The 13,873-nt window shown below is 39.8% G+C and overlaps 4 protein-coding genes across 4 annotated transcripts; 2 read left to right on the top strand and 2 right to left on the bottom strand.

Annotated features, from left to right (window-relative positions):
• Nucleotides 1-5: 5 nt before the first annotated feature.
• Nucleotides 6-1,642, bottom strand: LOC132205338 (zinc finger HIT domain-containing protein 2). The gene is made up of 7 exons (XM_059634330.1): nt 1,434-1,642; nt 1,201-1,362; nt 861-1,145; nt 712-805; nt 449-658; nt 245-398; nt 6-192 (listed from the first exon to the last, which is right to left on the bottom strand). The coding sequence occupies exons 1-7, from the start codon at nt 1,460-1,462 to the stop codon at nt 41-43; spliced, it is 1,086 nt and encodes a 361-aa protein (XP_059490313.1). The 5' UTR covers nt 1,463-1,642; the 3' UTR covers nt 6-40.
• A 19-nt stretch (nt 1,643-1,661) lies between these two features.
• Nucleotides 1,662-5,055, top strand: LOC132205336 (probable glutamate--tRNA ligase, mitochondrial). The gene is made up of 9 exons (XM_059634327.1): nt 1,662-1,821; nt 1,909-2,027; nt 2,144-2,574; nt 2,628-2,842; nt 2,897-3,116; nt 3,177-3,337; nt 3,386-3,537; nt 3,588-3,739; nt 3,793-5,055. Exons 2-9 carry the CDS (start codon nt 1,910-1,912, stop codon nt 3,901-3,903), a joined length of 1,560 nt encoding a protein of 519 aa, XP_059490310.1. The 5' UTR covers nt 1,662-1,821; nt 1,909; the 3' UTR covers nt 3,904-5,055.
• Nucleotides 3,837-13,741, bottom strand: LOC132205216 (uncharacterized). The gene is made up of 23 exons (XM_059634158.1): nt 13,582-13,741; nt 13,247-13,410; nt 13,040-13,132; nt 12,868-12,945; nt 11,395-12,807; nt 9,489-11,176; nt 9,091-9,355; nt 8,779-9,034; nt 7,245-7,648; nt 7,096-7,184; nt 6,860-7,032; nt 6,626-6,809; nt 6,481-6,565; nt 6,234-6,425; nt 5,873-6,177; nt 5,679-5,818; nt 5,504-5,625; nt 5,288-5,448; nt 5,127-5,232; nt 4,904-5,071; nt 4,761-4,850; nt 4,316-4,702; nt 3,837-4,266 (listed from the first exon to the last, which is right to left on the bottom strand). Exons 1-23 carry the CDS (start codon nt 13,622-13,624, stop codon nt 3,952-3,954), a joined length of 6,921 nt encoding a protein of 2,306 aa, XP_059490141.1. The 5' UTR covers nt 13,625-13,741; the 3' UTR covers nt 3,837-3,951.
• LOC132205340 (mitochondrial import receptor subunit TOM7 homolog) lies at nt 8,139-8,651 on the top strand. The gene is made up of 3 exons (XM_059634332.1): nt 8,139-8,257; nt 8,323-8,424; nt 8,482-8,651. Exons 2-3 carry the CDS (start codon nt 8,331-8,333, stop codon nt 8,544-8,546), a joined length of 159 nt encoding a protein of 52 aa, XP_059490315.1. The 5' UTR covers nt 8,139-8,257; nt 8,323-8,330; the 3' UTR covers nt 8,547-8,651.
• Nucleotides 13,742-13,873: the final 132 nt, after the last annotated feature.

The raw sequence follows: 13,873 nt of genomic DNA, 5'->3' as shown, positions 1-13,873 counted from the left end.
ATATGTTTGGTTTCATTTATTGTATATAAAAAATGCATAATTAATGCTGCCCTGATTTAGTTTTGGCCCAAGATATGTAGAACTCCAATTTTTTAATGGCCAGAATGAGCTGTTTCTTGGACCACTTTGCTTCTCGAACCTTGCTGTCTGGAAACCGCTTACTAAACTCACCAGCAGCTGCAAGACTATCACCTATTGTAAAATTTTATTTAGTATTTTAATCACTCCCTAATATTAAATTTACCCTTCTCTTTGCAAGAGGCTGATTTCAATAAGGATAAACAGTCAGACAAAGCAGCCAGCAAATAAAAAGATTGCTCCTCGGAACTAGGGCCTTCCATTATTTTTTGCACATCGTCTAATACGAGACTCTCGTCATCCTGAGTTGATCCCAAAATCTAAAAAGAAGATTAGTGTAAATTTTGAAGCTTTTAAATCTCAGACTTACTTCAATAGATTGAATTTTGGCAGAGGTGATTGCATTCTCTTGATCAACAAAATTTTCCCCTTTACTTAAACTGGCGCTGAGGTCCATTAAGTGGTCGGCTGCCTCCTTGACAAGGTCCGACTCTAGATGGTCACCTTGGAAGTATCGTGTGATGGTGGCGTAAGAGTAAATCACGTTGGCGATTCCAAATGCAACAGCTGGATTCACTTTCTACAATTATGTGATTAAAGATAAGTTTGAACTTTACAGGCTATTTTTTTTACCGAAACATCTTTCAACGCTGGGATTTTTTGATTGATTCGAGGACAGTGTTTTTTGAACTTGTCAGAGCTTTCCACTTCCTGCACCAGAGCAGCCCTTCATGATAACAAATTATTAATTCAGGTTGAATTAAAACTTTTGATAATTATACTTGTAATTCCACCAGGGATCCCAGGTTGGAACAATTTTTGTGGCATCGCCTGACGAGACAAGATTTTGAAATTCAGCTTTTTCCTCTTCTGAAAGTTTTTGCCAAATTGAGTCTGGATCATTCAAATCGATTCCAGCTAGTCTCGAGGCCAGGTCGTCTGGTTCAGATTGCAAATCGTCAGAGTCCGCCTCACTCTCATCCTCTTCTTTGTCCTTCGCCAGAAGACCAGTTTCTATTCCTCGACTTTCGTGCTCCTGCAGCCTACACAAAATCTCCTGCATCGACCTGCAGATAAAAAAAATTTTAAAAATATAATTTTTCTTATTTAATATGGACAAACTTTGCATCTGCAGGGTCAGCGTCAACAGCCATCTCCTCCTGGATGCACTCTTTGTAGAATTGTTCCGAGCATTGTGCATGTTTTTCGCTTCTGTAGCAGTCTAGACTGCAGTAAAAAGCGTTGCATCTTGGGCACACGTATTTCCCTGGCACGGAACCACACCTGAAATTTTTTAAAGAACATGACACTTAAATATTTTTTAAAAAAAATGTGTATGAATAGTTTGGACTTACAGGGTGCACAAGTTTTTGTCCGTGTCCATTGCGTTATAACTTGAAATTATCAAGTGGAAGAGAAAATGATGCAGTTTATTCAGTTTTTACAGCCCGTCTGATGGTATGTTACACAGTGTCAACTGTCAATATCAACAAGGTTTGTGTTTATAAACATTCAATTCGTCCATGCTTGAAAAGCTTGAGAATGTTTAGAATTTAGAAAAGCGACCTCTGCCTATAGATGGCATGTCGATCGCACCGGCCGGAGAGGAGAGGGGCGAGGGGCGTTGATTCAAAACACTGATTTCCATAAGATTTTTAATTAAAATTTATATTCTTTGTTTTGATTTGAGTTAAGACACCTCTGTAAACAATTATCCGGATCATTTTTCTGAACTCTGCATTGGTAATGAATATAATTATGCTTTTTTTGTTTTTTGAAACGTACATTTTACAGTTTACAATCGTACAATTTTTCAAATTTTCTTTTCAGTATGATAAATCACAAAATGAGATTCCCTAAGATTCGGAATTTTGCTACATTCATCGAGCCCGTGAAGTCAGTTCCTAGAAACAAACTAGTGAGAGTTCGGTTTGCACCGAGTCCCACAGGTATGCATATAATTATAAAAATTTATTTATTTTTTATTTTTGATAAATTAGTTCAATTTTTATTTATTTTGATTTAAATTCCGTTAGTTTTAAAAAATATGTATATATTTTTCTAGGATATCTTCACTTGGGTGGCCTCCGAACAGCCTTATATAATTTCCTCTTTGCCAAATCCCACGGTGGCCAATTCGTTCTGCGAATCGAGGACACCGACCAGTCAAGAACAGTGCCTGGCGCCATTGAGCAGCTCGAACGGGACCTTCGATGGGCCGGATTGAGTCCAGACGAGGGCCCCACCGCCGGAGGGTCGTATGGACCCTACATTCAGTCAGAACGAGTCCACCTATACAAAAACCAAGCCCAGATTTTGGTGGACTCCGGGTTTGCCTATCCGTGCTTTTGTTCAGAAAAGAGGTTGGATCTGCTGAGGAAAGAGGCGATCAGAATGAGAGAAATCCCAAAATACGACAATAAGTGCAGGTCGCTCACGAAAGAAGAAGCCCAACAAAAAATAAACTCAGGTCATCCACACTGCATTCGATTTAAGGTTTTGATTTCAATTTTTCAATGCGAATCTGTTTTATTTGGAAATTTTTGCAGCTGTCCCCTTTGACAGAGCCAACTTATGATTTGATACGGGATGATCTCAACTACCAACCCTGTGAAAACGAAGGCGACCTTGTCATTCTCAAGCAAGACGGCTTCCCCACCTACCACCTTGCTAATGTGGTGGACGACCACATGATGGTGGTGACCCATGTTCTACGAGGGGTTGAGTGGCACATATCAACACCTAAACATCTCCTTTTGTACAAGTAATTATTTAATTTTTACCTCAAATTATTTTATTTTCAAATCAAAATTTTTAGAGCATTTGGCTGGGACGCTCCTCAGTATGGACACTTACCATTGATTATGAACGCTGACGGATCAAAACTTTCAAAGCGACAAGGGGACATTCAGATCCGGAATTACGAAGGGATGGGAATATTTCCTTTAGCATTGATCAACTACGTCAGTAAAGCAGGAGGCGGGTTCAAAAATATGGATCTAGATCAAATCTATTCCATGGACCAACTGAAGGATAATGTGAGATTATATTTTTTATGGTTGACTAAAATATTATATCTATTATATATTTTTTTTAAGTTTGATCTTAATTTGGTGCATAAGAGTTCCTGCAAACTTACTGATAGATTGGACGAGTATAATAGGACGACTTTGCAACAAATGGTTCTCAAAGAAGAAGTCCTGAATGAAATGATTGCGTCTGTGATTAAAATGGTGGAAAATAGTTTCCCCAATATTAAGTAATATTTTATTAATTTTTTTTATAGAGTTTAATGCAAATTTTGCAGGGAATTGGATTTGAGCAAGGAGCATGTGAGGAAAGTTGTTCTGTGGAGTCAAGATCGGATTCACGCTTTAAATGATTTGGTGAAACCTAATTTGGCATTTCTTTGGAATGTTCCGTCTAAAGAACAGCTAGTTGACTCAAAAATAGATCCAGGTACTACTTTAATCCGGCTTGACTTTGGTATTATTTTGTTGATTTTTCAGAGAAACTTGATCTAGTTATAAGGGAACTGCAGCAAGAAAATGATTTTGAACTCGAAGCGTTGAAGTCTAGTCTGAGGCGAATAGCTGACAATAATGGAGTTAAATTTGTTCTCTTAATGAAAATTCTAAGAATGGCATTAAGCGGATTGAAGGTGGGGGTGATAAAAAAATAATTTGATAACAATTTAAAATTTGGTAATTTTAGGAAGGACCAGGGGTGGCTGAAGTGATGAATATTCTAGGAAAGGATTCTGTCCTCAAGCGGCTAACAAGAGCCAAATTTTATTTGCAGGAAATTTGCAGTAACAAAAATTAAATTTCCGCCCACAGTTTGCGCTCTTTTAATCACGTGCGTCTAAATTCTTCAACTCTCGGGAAACACAATATCGTAGACATCTGAATAGTGGCTAACAAAGTGGACTTCAAGCCCTTCCGTAATGAACTTAGGAAGATCGTCAAAGTCTTTCTTGTTCTCTTCTGGAATTATGATGCACTTGACACCGACTCTCTTGGCCGCAATTGTTTTTTCCTTGATGCCTCCGACAGGCAACACTTGACCAGTCAAGGAAACTTCACCTGTCATCGCCAAATCTTGTCGAATGGGCCTGTTCTCTGCAAGGGACAGCAATGCCGTGACTATGGTGCAACCTGCACTTGGGCCGTCCTTCGGAGTTGCTCCCTATGATTAAATTAATTAGTTAGGCATTTTAGTTACTTCAGAGTTTTACCTCCGGCACGTGCAGATGGATGTGGTTTGTTTTCAAAAAGTCGTTTTTGGGTTGGTGTTTGGCTAAAAAGTTTCGCGCCACAGTCATTGCGATTCTGGCCGATTCCTTCATGACGTCGCCCAGGTGTCCTGTCAACTCCAAGCTGCCGTCACTTTCCTTTTCCCTGTCTGAGACAGTTCGTGGAACTCTCAAGGCCGTCTCAATGTATAATGTCGAGCCGCCCATAGCTGTCCACGCCAGACCCATGACAACTCCTGGTGGTGTAACTTCATACATCCTGTCGTGGGTGAAAACGGGCTTTCCGACAAAGTCCGTCAAATTATCCGTAGTTATTTTGAACTCCTCAGCCTCTTTCTTGACTAATTTAAATGCAACTTTCCTGACAATCTGAAATTTGATACTTGTTTGTGAAGTATTCCAATTAAAAAATACAAACATTATTTACTTTTTCAACATGTTTTTGAAGGTTTCGAACTCCACTTTCCCGGCAGTACATTTTAATTAGTCGTTGCAGGGCAGGTTCTTCAATATAAATCTGAAATTTGTTTATTATAAGATACGGTTTAAATTCTTTGATTGAGAATTCACCTGTTGTTCGCTAAGACCGCAATCTTTCCGTGCCTGGGGAATTAAATATTGTTTTGCAATAGCAACCTTTTCCTCTGCAACATAGCCAGAAACGTCGATCATTTCCATTCGGTCTCTCAAAGGCTCAGGAATTGTGTCAAGGACGTTGGCTGTGCAAATGAACAGGACCTAGAGAAGGACACATTCAAATGATTCTTTCTTTAAAAAATGCTTAAATATGTACCTTTGAAAGGTCAACTGGTACATCCAAGTAGTGATCCAAGAAGTTGGCATTTTGTTCAGGATCGAGCAGCTCAAGCAAGGCAGATGATGGATCTCCTTGATAGCCCCTGTTTTATTTTTCACTTAAAAAAATTCTGATTTTGGTTTTAATAAAGAAGGCACCTTCCAATTTTGTCCACCTCGTCAATCAGAACAAGTGGGTTTTCAGTCTTGGTTTTCTTGAGGCATTGAATCATTTTGCCAGGCATGGCTCCAACGTAAGTGCGTCTGTGGCCCTTGATTTCTGCAACGTCCGTCATCCCACCAACGCTAAATCTAAAATACTATGATATTTTTTATTAAAAATTGAAAAGAGTTGCATATTGTTTTTTTTTTTACTTCTCTGTTGAGGGCTCTGGCAATGGATTTGGCAATGCTCGTTTTTCCAACACCAGGAGGGCCATAGAAGCACAAAATCTTTCCCTGGGTTGAACCCTTCAACTGACTGACAGCAATGAATTCTATAATTTAAAATTTCATGTTTGCTATTGATTGTTTAATTGCCCAAAATTACCAAGAATCCTTTTCTTTACATCCTCCATGCCATAATGATCTTCGTCCAAAATTTTTGAGGCCGAATCAAGTTCCAGTGTTTCAGTGCTGGTCACTCCCCAGGGTAGGGTGGTCAACCAGTCCAAATAATTGCGAGTCACGCTAATTTTGTAATATTTAATGAAAAGGAACATGCAACATTATTGAATACTGTACTTAAACTCAGACGAGTGACTTTCCAGGAACCCTAGTTTGCTGAGCTCCTCTTCGATAACATCCATGACAGCTTTTGGCACAATCTTTTCTTTAATTCGCTCCCGGAATTTCTCCTCCACGGCGTCTTTATCATCCTTTTCCAAGCCCAGCTCCTTTTTAATGACTTTAAGCTGCTCCTGCAGAATGTATTTCCGGTGTTGCTGCTTCACCTTTTCTTCCACTTCTTTGCCAATTTTCTGCTGCAGTTTGCTAAGCTCGTACTCCTTTTTTAGCAACGACAGGGAGAGAAGCAGCCTTTTCGGAATCTGGGATTTGAAAATGAATTATTTACTAATGAAAATGAGGATTATAAAAATATTACATCCATCTCCTCGAGCACAGCTTGCAACTCTGCAGGTTCAGCTCCAGTTAATGAAGCTCCCAAATCAGACAAATACACGGGGTTGTCAACAACTCTCTGACCCTGGTGCAGCATTTGCTGCAGCGACTCTCGATAAAGTGGGTTCATGTTGATTATATCACGAATGGTCTTTATTACTTCTTGTGTAAGAGCCTGAAATATAATTATTTTGATTAAAAAAATTGATTTCTTTAATATTAAAATTTACTTTGACTTCCTCCGTTTGTTTGAACTTCTCATGCACAACATTTTCAACTTCCACTATCAGGACCGGCTGAGGAGTTTCCACTATTCTGAATTGGAAAATTATTTGAATTTCTATGTATTAAAAAATTCTGAAACAAAAAACTTACTCTAGTTTTGGCTGTTCCTGTGCAGAGGTGGCGGCGGTGGTGGTGCTTTCCGGCGTTTCTGTTGCGCTCTCCACTTCGTCTCCGTTCCTCCTTTTCTTCCTCCTCCGTCTCCTTTTGTCACCAACGTTGTCAGTTCCTACATTCATGGAAGTTTTAAGAAGAGGAAATTCAAGCTTGAGTTCTCCTAATGGTACCGTGTCGGGGTGAGGTTTGAAAGAAATAATTTAATTTTACCTGGTTCCTCCAATTCCATGATGTCTTCCATAATTTGGTCTAAAATTCTGATTCGTCTATGGGCCATGACAACCAAGCGCAGTTTGTCTCCCATGTCCTGCATTTCATGAATCTGGACAAACGTTCCTACTTTGTGCAAATCTGTCAATTTCTCAACAACGTCGGACTCATTACTGCAAAATTAAACAATCAGTTCAAACTTTTATTAAATGCTTACATTTCTATTCCTAACTTACTCTTCATTCTTTTTTAAGAAAACACCAGCGTACGGATGGTTGAGCTTAACGTGACGTCGAATTAAATTCATTAAATGCGGGTTGGAAATCTACAAATGATTGAAATATTATTGAAGATAATTCTACCATATATCTAGGTTAATTAAAACCTCTATCATTTTGATGAACCTAGGGAAAACCGGGTTCCTGCTGACAGCAATGACAGGCACATGCGGCCAGACCTCAGGCACAGTCACCGTTGTGGGCAGCGAATGATGAGAAGGGTAGTTTTTATCTTCGACCGCAGACTCTTCGGTTTGGGCAGGTGCGCTTCCGTCATCACTTGGAGGTTTTGAGCAAAATGACCTCGATAGCAAAAAGCAGCCAGAGATTGGACCTTGTCTGTGTTGGACAAAACGCCGGTTTTGGGCGACAAGTGCTGCACGGTGGTGGTGCAGCGGCCTGGACGCTCCTCTCCAAAGGATGGAGGTTGAATTGTTGGTTCCTCTCGTCAGGCCGTAGCCACTTCGTAGTAAGACTCGCAGCATTTTTAAGCCCTTATAGTTGTGAAAGCCTGAAAATAATCAATTTGATTGTTAAAAATTTGTTTCTTTCCAAACAAAAATGCTTTCAAACTTCTAACAAATTATAGTGCACGCTCTAAAATAATTTTTTGTAACTGCGGTTTAATTACCTTACTATTGGTGATATAATAAATACATCGAAGAGCACTTTCAGTACCTGAAATTTTAAAAAATCAAAAAATCTTTGCGTATGTATTATGCAATCAGCATGTGATTGTAAAAATTTGGAAATGCCAGCTGCAAACTGCAAATTTATGCACAATTTTCAAGTGTTGACAACCTTATAAAAGTTAGCGAAAAGCTTAAACTTGTATTTTAAATAAAAACAGATAGGTTCTTTGAGTTAATAATTAAATTTTTGAGCTTAAACTTAAATCTTTGAGAATTTTAGATCATTTTTTAAACCAAATTTTTAATATTTCATAAATTATACTATCTTTAGCATGTTGGCTAAAACGCTAGTGCAATTTTTTTTTTGAAAAGACACACCCCCTTTCCACAAACAACAATCTAAAAACTCGTGGTCAGTGTTGAGTGTGCATGCTTGTTGTTTTTGTCTGCTTCTAGTGCTGCATCGCCAAATTATTTTGGAATACCAGGTATATCTTTTTGTCTTGTGATAATTTTTTACGATAGTTAAAAAATTTTGCATTTTTTGCCTTAGAAAACGAGATGGAAACTGGAACGAAACAGCGACTCGCCAAAGTGACTGCCCTCACAAGAACAATTTTCCACTGGGGTTTCATTCCCACTGTCCTTTACTTAGGTATGTTAAAAGGGGACTTTTCAATTAATATAATACGTTTAATAAAATTTTTGATAGGATTCAAGAAAGGCGCTGATCCAGGAATGCCTCCCCTCACCATCTTCAGCTTACTGTGGCAGTAAAGGGTTGCCCTTAATAATGTAGCTGATAATTTCTTAAATAGACAATTAATTTCAATGATTTAAGTGGTTGTTAAAAAATACAAATTTAATTTTAAGTCAGACACACCATAGTGCGTATTTTTTTATGATTCAAAAATAGGAGGTGAATATTTTACAAAAGTCAGATCAATGGTTGTAGTAAAGTGTAAAAAGATGTAACTCAACGTCAAAAAAGTCGTAGTGAATTGTGTTCAGTTGTTCTTGGGCTGGAGTGGAGATTTCCTGTGCATCGGAGTTGAGGTGGAGAGAAGAGAGTGAGCAGTGCGGCTCAGTGAGGCCATCAAAGATCTGTTCTCTTTGCCGTGCCTCTTCTTTGCTGAGGAAGCAATACCCTCGACAACCATCGACTTGCTCAGAGCCACACTGATACCATGTTTCTGCAGTTCAGACTCGAGTTGGGCTACGCGACACTCGCTATCCACAAGACGAGCGTGCATTTCCTCCTCATTCTAAAATAAAAACTCATTAATATCTTAAGTTTCTTGATTTAAATGCAATTTTTTACCGCCTCATGCTTGAAAACTACTTCCTTGAGGTTCTGCATATAGCTCAGTTTCTGGAGGTGGTTTTGGTGGCCACTGGATTTTGCCTCCACCTTCTCTAGGTCCAAAAGTCGCTCACGCATCTCTTTGTTGGCCAAACGGAGTCTGTGGTTCTCACTTTCGTGGATTGAGAGCTGAGAGCGAAGGCAACTGTCATTGGCACTCAGTTCCTTGTTGCGGCCCTCGACAGACTCATAGTTCATTATGCTATCTTCCACGGCACTCCACCTGAGAACATTAGCCATAAATGTAAGTTACAGACAAATTATGAAAATTCATAAAAAAAATTTGCTTATTTTAAAAATTGCTTGAATTAGGAATTTTTAATTTGATGTTGCATTTTAAATTAATGATAAATCACCTTGAAGAGAATTCCAGCATCTGATTCTCCAACGTCTTGTTGGCCAGCTTAACTTCCTCCTGAGCCTTCTTCAACTCGGCCAGTGCCTTTATTTCCTTTTCCTCCAAAACGATTGTTTTGTCCAACAAACTCTGGCTGTGGACTTCCAGTTTGCCGATCTGCTCTTTGCTGCGTGTCAACTCAGCAATCTTCCTCTGCAGCAAATCTTCCATTTCGTCCGCTGCCTCGACTCTCGACTCCACCTCATTCAACAGTCTTTTCATAGCTGCGTCCTGGTCCTGAAGGCGACCTTCCAGCAGACGGATCTGCTCTTCCTTCTCCTGCTTCAGCTTGGCCACCTCCTTTTCCTTTTCAACAATGATGTCTTCAAGCTTAGTGATTTCTTCATCTTGGTTAGAGAAAATCTCCCTAAACTCCTTCATTTCCAATTTGACCGCCTCGAGCATTTCCGCCACTTCCTTGACTTTCTCCCAGCTCTTCTCAACTCCCAACTTGGCCTCCTCCTCTCTGCGTTTCAACTCTTGAATTTCGCAGTCCATTCGGGCGCACTTGTCGATGCACTTCTCTTTCTCGGCCATCAACTCGTTAAGCTCCTCCTCCAGCTTGAGTTGCTTCTCTTCCTCCCACTGCGCCTCTTCTTTCAGCAAACGAACCTCCTCCTTTAACTGCATGACTTCCTCCTCATGTTGGACTTCCTTATCCTCGGCCTCTTTAGCCTCTTCGCTAAGAAGTTTGATGTCCGTCATCAGCTTCAACTCGCGCTCGTCCCACTCCTTCTCTGCCTTAGCAAACTCGTCCTCCAAATTCTGCTTCTCCACTTCCATGGCTTCCAGCTTCCTCTGAACGGCCTCGTAGCACATCTGGATGTCCTCTTTCTCTTGCTTGGCATCAAAGGCCTGGTCCCTCAGAGCTGTGGCTTTTCTTCTTTCCTCTTCGACAAGTTCCTCGCAATTCATCTTCAAGAGCACACTTTCAGCAAATTCATCTTCCAGTTCCTCGATGTACTTGTTCAGTACAATCAGTCTTCTCTCAATGTCACCCATGGCCGTTGATTCCTTGAATTCCTCTCTCATCTCCAAAATTTCTGTTATTTTTCTCAAATTCTCAACATTTTGGGACTTGGTGTCTTGCAAAAGCTTTTCAGTGTCCAGAAGTTTGTGGCACAATTCAAATATGCTTTGGTTGGCTTCAATGCTTTCCTTTTTCAAACAGAGAACCTCACCTTGAGCCTCTGTAAGTTGCTGGTTGAGTGCCTGAATATTTTTGTTCCCCTCAGTTAGGTGCTCTTGCAGGTGTTCCTTGGCACCTCGGAGCTCTTCTTGTACAATTACCAAGTCCTCGCCAGTCTTTTTGAGCTCGGCTAACAACTTTTTATTCTCAGTCTGCAGGTCTTCATTTTGTTTGACAGCCGACCCCACTTCAACCTGAATATTTTCCTTGTAAAACTGAATCGATTCCAGGCTGCTTTGGACATCCTCGATTTCCCGTCTCAGAATCTCATTGATCTTCAAAAGTTCTTGGATGCTCTTCTCTTTTTCCCGACTCACGGAAGTCACCTTCTCTTCAAGATTGGTAATCTGCTTCTTCAAGTCACTGTTGGAAGCTTTCAGCTTTTCTTCCTTGTCCAAACTCTGTTGCAATTTGTCATTGATTACCAGAAGATCATTTTCAACCGTCGAAAGCTTTTCCTGAAACAAATATGATAATATTTAATTCTTAATTAATCATCAATACTTTTATAACAAGACGAGCAAGTACACATCACATTGAGCTAAATTTCCTTTTCCACTCCTTTGTGATATATTACTAATACAATAATTAGAATCTAATTTAATATGTCATTTTTTTTTAATTTTAACCAAATTTAATTTTAATTTCACGTTTAATTAAGCATTAAATAAATTACCTGATTACTCTTCAGCATAGCTTTAGTGCCAGTCAACTTGCGGTGAAGTTTCTCCTTCGCCTTGACTTCATTGTCCAGTTTCAGAGACAACTTCTCTATGTAGTCAGTTTTGTCTTGCAGTGTAGCGCAAAGACCGTCCTTCTCCATATTGATGGCAGTGACGTGATGAGCAAAAGATTCGGCTCTTCTTTGAATTTCGTCAGTGTCTTGCGCGTTTCTCTCAAGACGCTCTTCCAAGTCAAGGATCCTGTCACGCACCATGACGGTGACTCGATGTGACTCCATCAAAGTCTCTTGAGTTTTCTTCTCCCTCTCCATATACAACTTCAGATTTTCCTGGTTCTCTTTCAGTTCTTTTCGGACCTCGATCATTTCAATTTGAATCGTATGTTTATCTTCAAGTGCCTGATTTAGTTCTCTCAAGCCATTTCGCTGAGAAATCAACAACTGCTCAACTTTCTCTTCTCCAAGTTGGTTCAGTTTCATTTCTTCAGACAGAGCCACCAAAGTCTCCTGATGCTTTTCATGCAGACTGTTGATCTTCTCATGAGATTCCGCCAGTTCCTTCTTTAAGCCATCTCTCTCTTCCAAGGTGAGTTTAAGTTGATTCTGCAGAACTTCCATTTGGCCCTCAAGGAATAGAGCTTTGGCTGATACGTCTTCGATTTTGGCGCCAAACTCTTCATTTTTCAGCCGTAGTTGGTTTTCTATGGCAGCAATACCCTCGTCGGCATTCTTCAAATGCTGCACCAGTTGTACCTTTTCTTCTTTTGCAATTTCAAGGCTGCTCTCTGTCGAAGCCAAATTCAGTTGCAAAAGAGAATTTTGCTCTTTTGAGTTCTTCAGCTCCTCCTCCAAATTCTCATTGATGGATTCGAGGTCCTTCTTTGTCTCGAGAAGTTCTTCCAAAGCAATAATTTGCATTTGCACACTTCGCAGTTCTTGACTCTGGACGTTGAAATTCTCCTCCAGAGTCTTGCTGTAGCCTTTTGTAAGGGCTAACTCTTTACGCAACGTTTCTTCGGCAGCAGCCAACTCTTCCATCAAATCGCACTTTTGCAGCAGATGTTTCTGCAACTGGATCTTCTCAGCCTCCAGCTCTTCAATGGTGTTGTGGAGGTTGTTATTTCCCTGGTTGACCATTTCCATAAAGGCCTCCAGCCTCTGGAAGTTTTCAGTAGCTCCAGACAGCTCGTCTTGGAGTTTTTGAATCGTCTCTGCCTGAGCATTAACCTCAGATCTAATCTCGACTACCTTGTTTTGTGACATCTCCAATTCTAGCTCAAGGTCCTTTACTCCCTTCATGTCAGAAAAGTCGGCCAATTTCGCCCATTCTTCTGTGATGAACTTCAAACTCTCATCATCAGATTTCTCTATCATGCTGACCCAGTCGCCAACGTTTGAGTGAAAAATCTACAAAAAGATATCACAGAAATAAGATAAAATCCAAATGATATTTAAAAATTAGCTTACAGCAGATTTCTCCAGTTTGCTTTTTAAGTCTTCGATTTCTTCTTTAAGTTTTGTAATCTCATTGTCCACGGGGAGCATCTGAAAATTATGTAAATTAATAGCAATCATAAAATAAAATTTTCATTAATTAAAAGTAATGAGAAAAGTGGCTTTGAACCGCTGAAAACAATACCTTTCTCAAATCAGTCAAAGATGAGCTCCCCATAATACTCTTTTTGGCTGAGGATTTCGGCAAAGGCTTCACATACTTTGGAGTTTTCAATGGCTAAAATAATATAATACATACAAATAAATTCAATAAATTTCAGTACCAACAATTTTATATAAAAAAAATATTGTAAAAAAAGAAAGAGTACAATTGTAAATTAATGTGCAATACCGTTTTTTTCGGCAGATGCTCTGTCGAACCAGAAATGGCAGCGACCCCTAACCCTGCAATTTCGTTGGCAGCAAGCTCAGGGAATCTTTGCGTTTTGCTCAAAACGCCGCCAACAAGTTTCTCTTCCTTCTTGGGATCATAAGTGCCCGGTGGTGGTGCACAGCCTAAAATAATAAGCAACATGATTCATCCGTATTTACGGTATTTACACTCGAATTAAAATGGCAAGATTAAATAGCGCCAAAGTGCCATTTAAAAACGTGGTCAACGGACAATGCGAATTCAAAAGGCTGTTTCTCAATGAAAAAATCATCAAAGATGCTTCTTTTACTCACCCTCGACCTCGTTGAATCTCGTGATTTTGGCTTTGGAAAACATTTTTCCCAATCAGGACGCGCAACACCTGAAAAATCCCTAAATTAGGGAAATAAAAAAGGCGCGTTTGTGAGCAAATCCACTTCGGCCGTTTGTCGTTTTTAATTTCTTTTGTGTTCAAACTTCAAACGAGTACCGCCCTACCGCCCCTCTGACGTCACAAAAATTTCGTTATTCCGCGCACAGCGATTGGCTCCAAAACCAAGATCTGCGTCGTCCTACCCTCTAGCGTGCAAAACTGCAAACATGTCT

This window comes from Neocloeon triangulifer, unplaced genomic scaffold, assembly GCF_031216515.1.
Source record: "Neocloeon triangulifer isolate White Clay Creek 2 clone unplaced genomic scaffold, ASM3121651v1 ptg000002l, whole genome shotgun sequence".
Classification (NCBI taxonomy): Eukaryota; Metazoa; Arthropoda; class Insecta; order Ephemeroptera; family Baetidae; genus Neocloeon; species Neocloeon triangulifer.
Note: the sequence above shows the minus strand (reverse complement) of the source record. Positions and strands in the feature narration are given on the sequence as shown.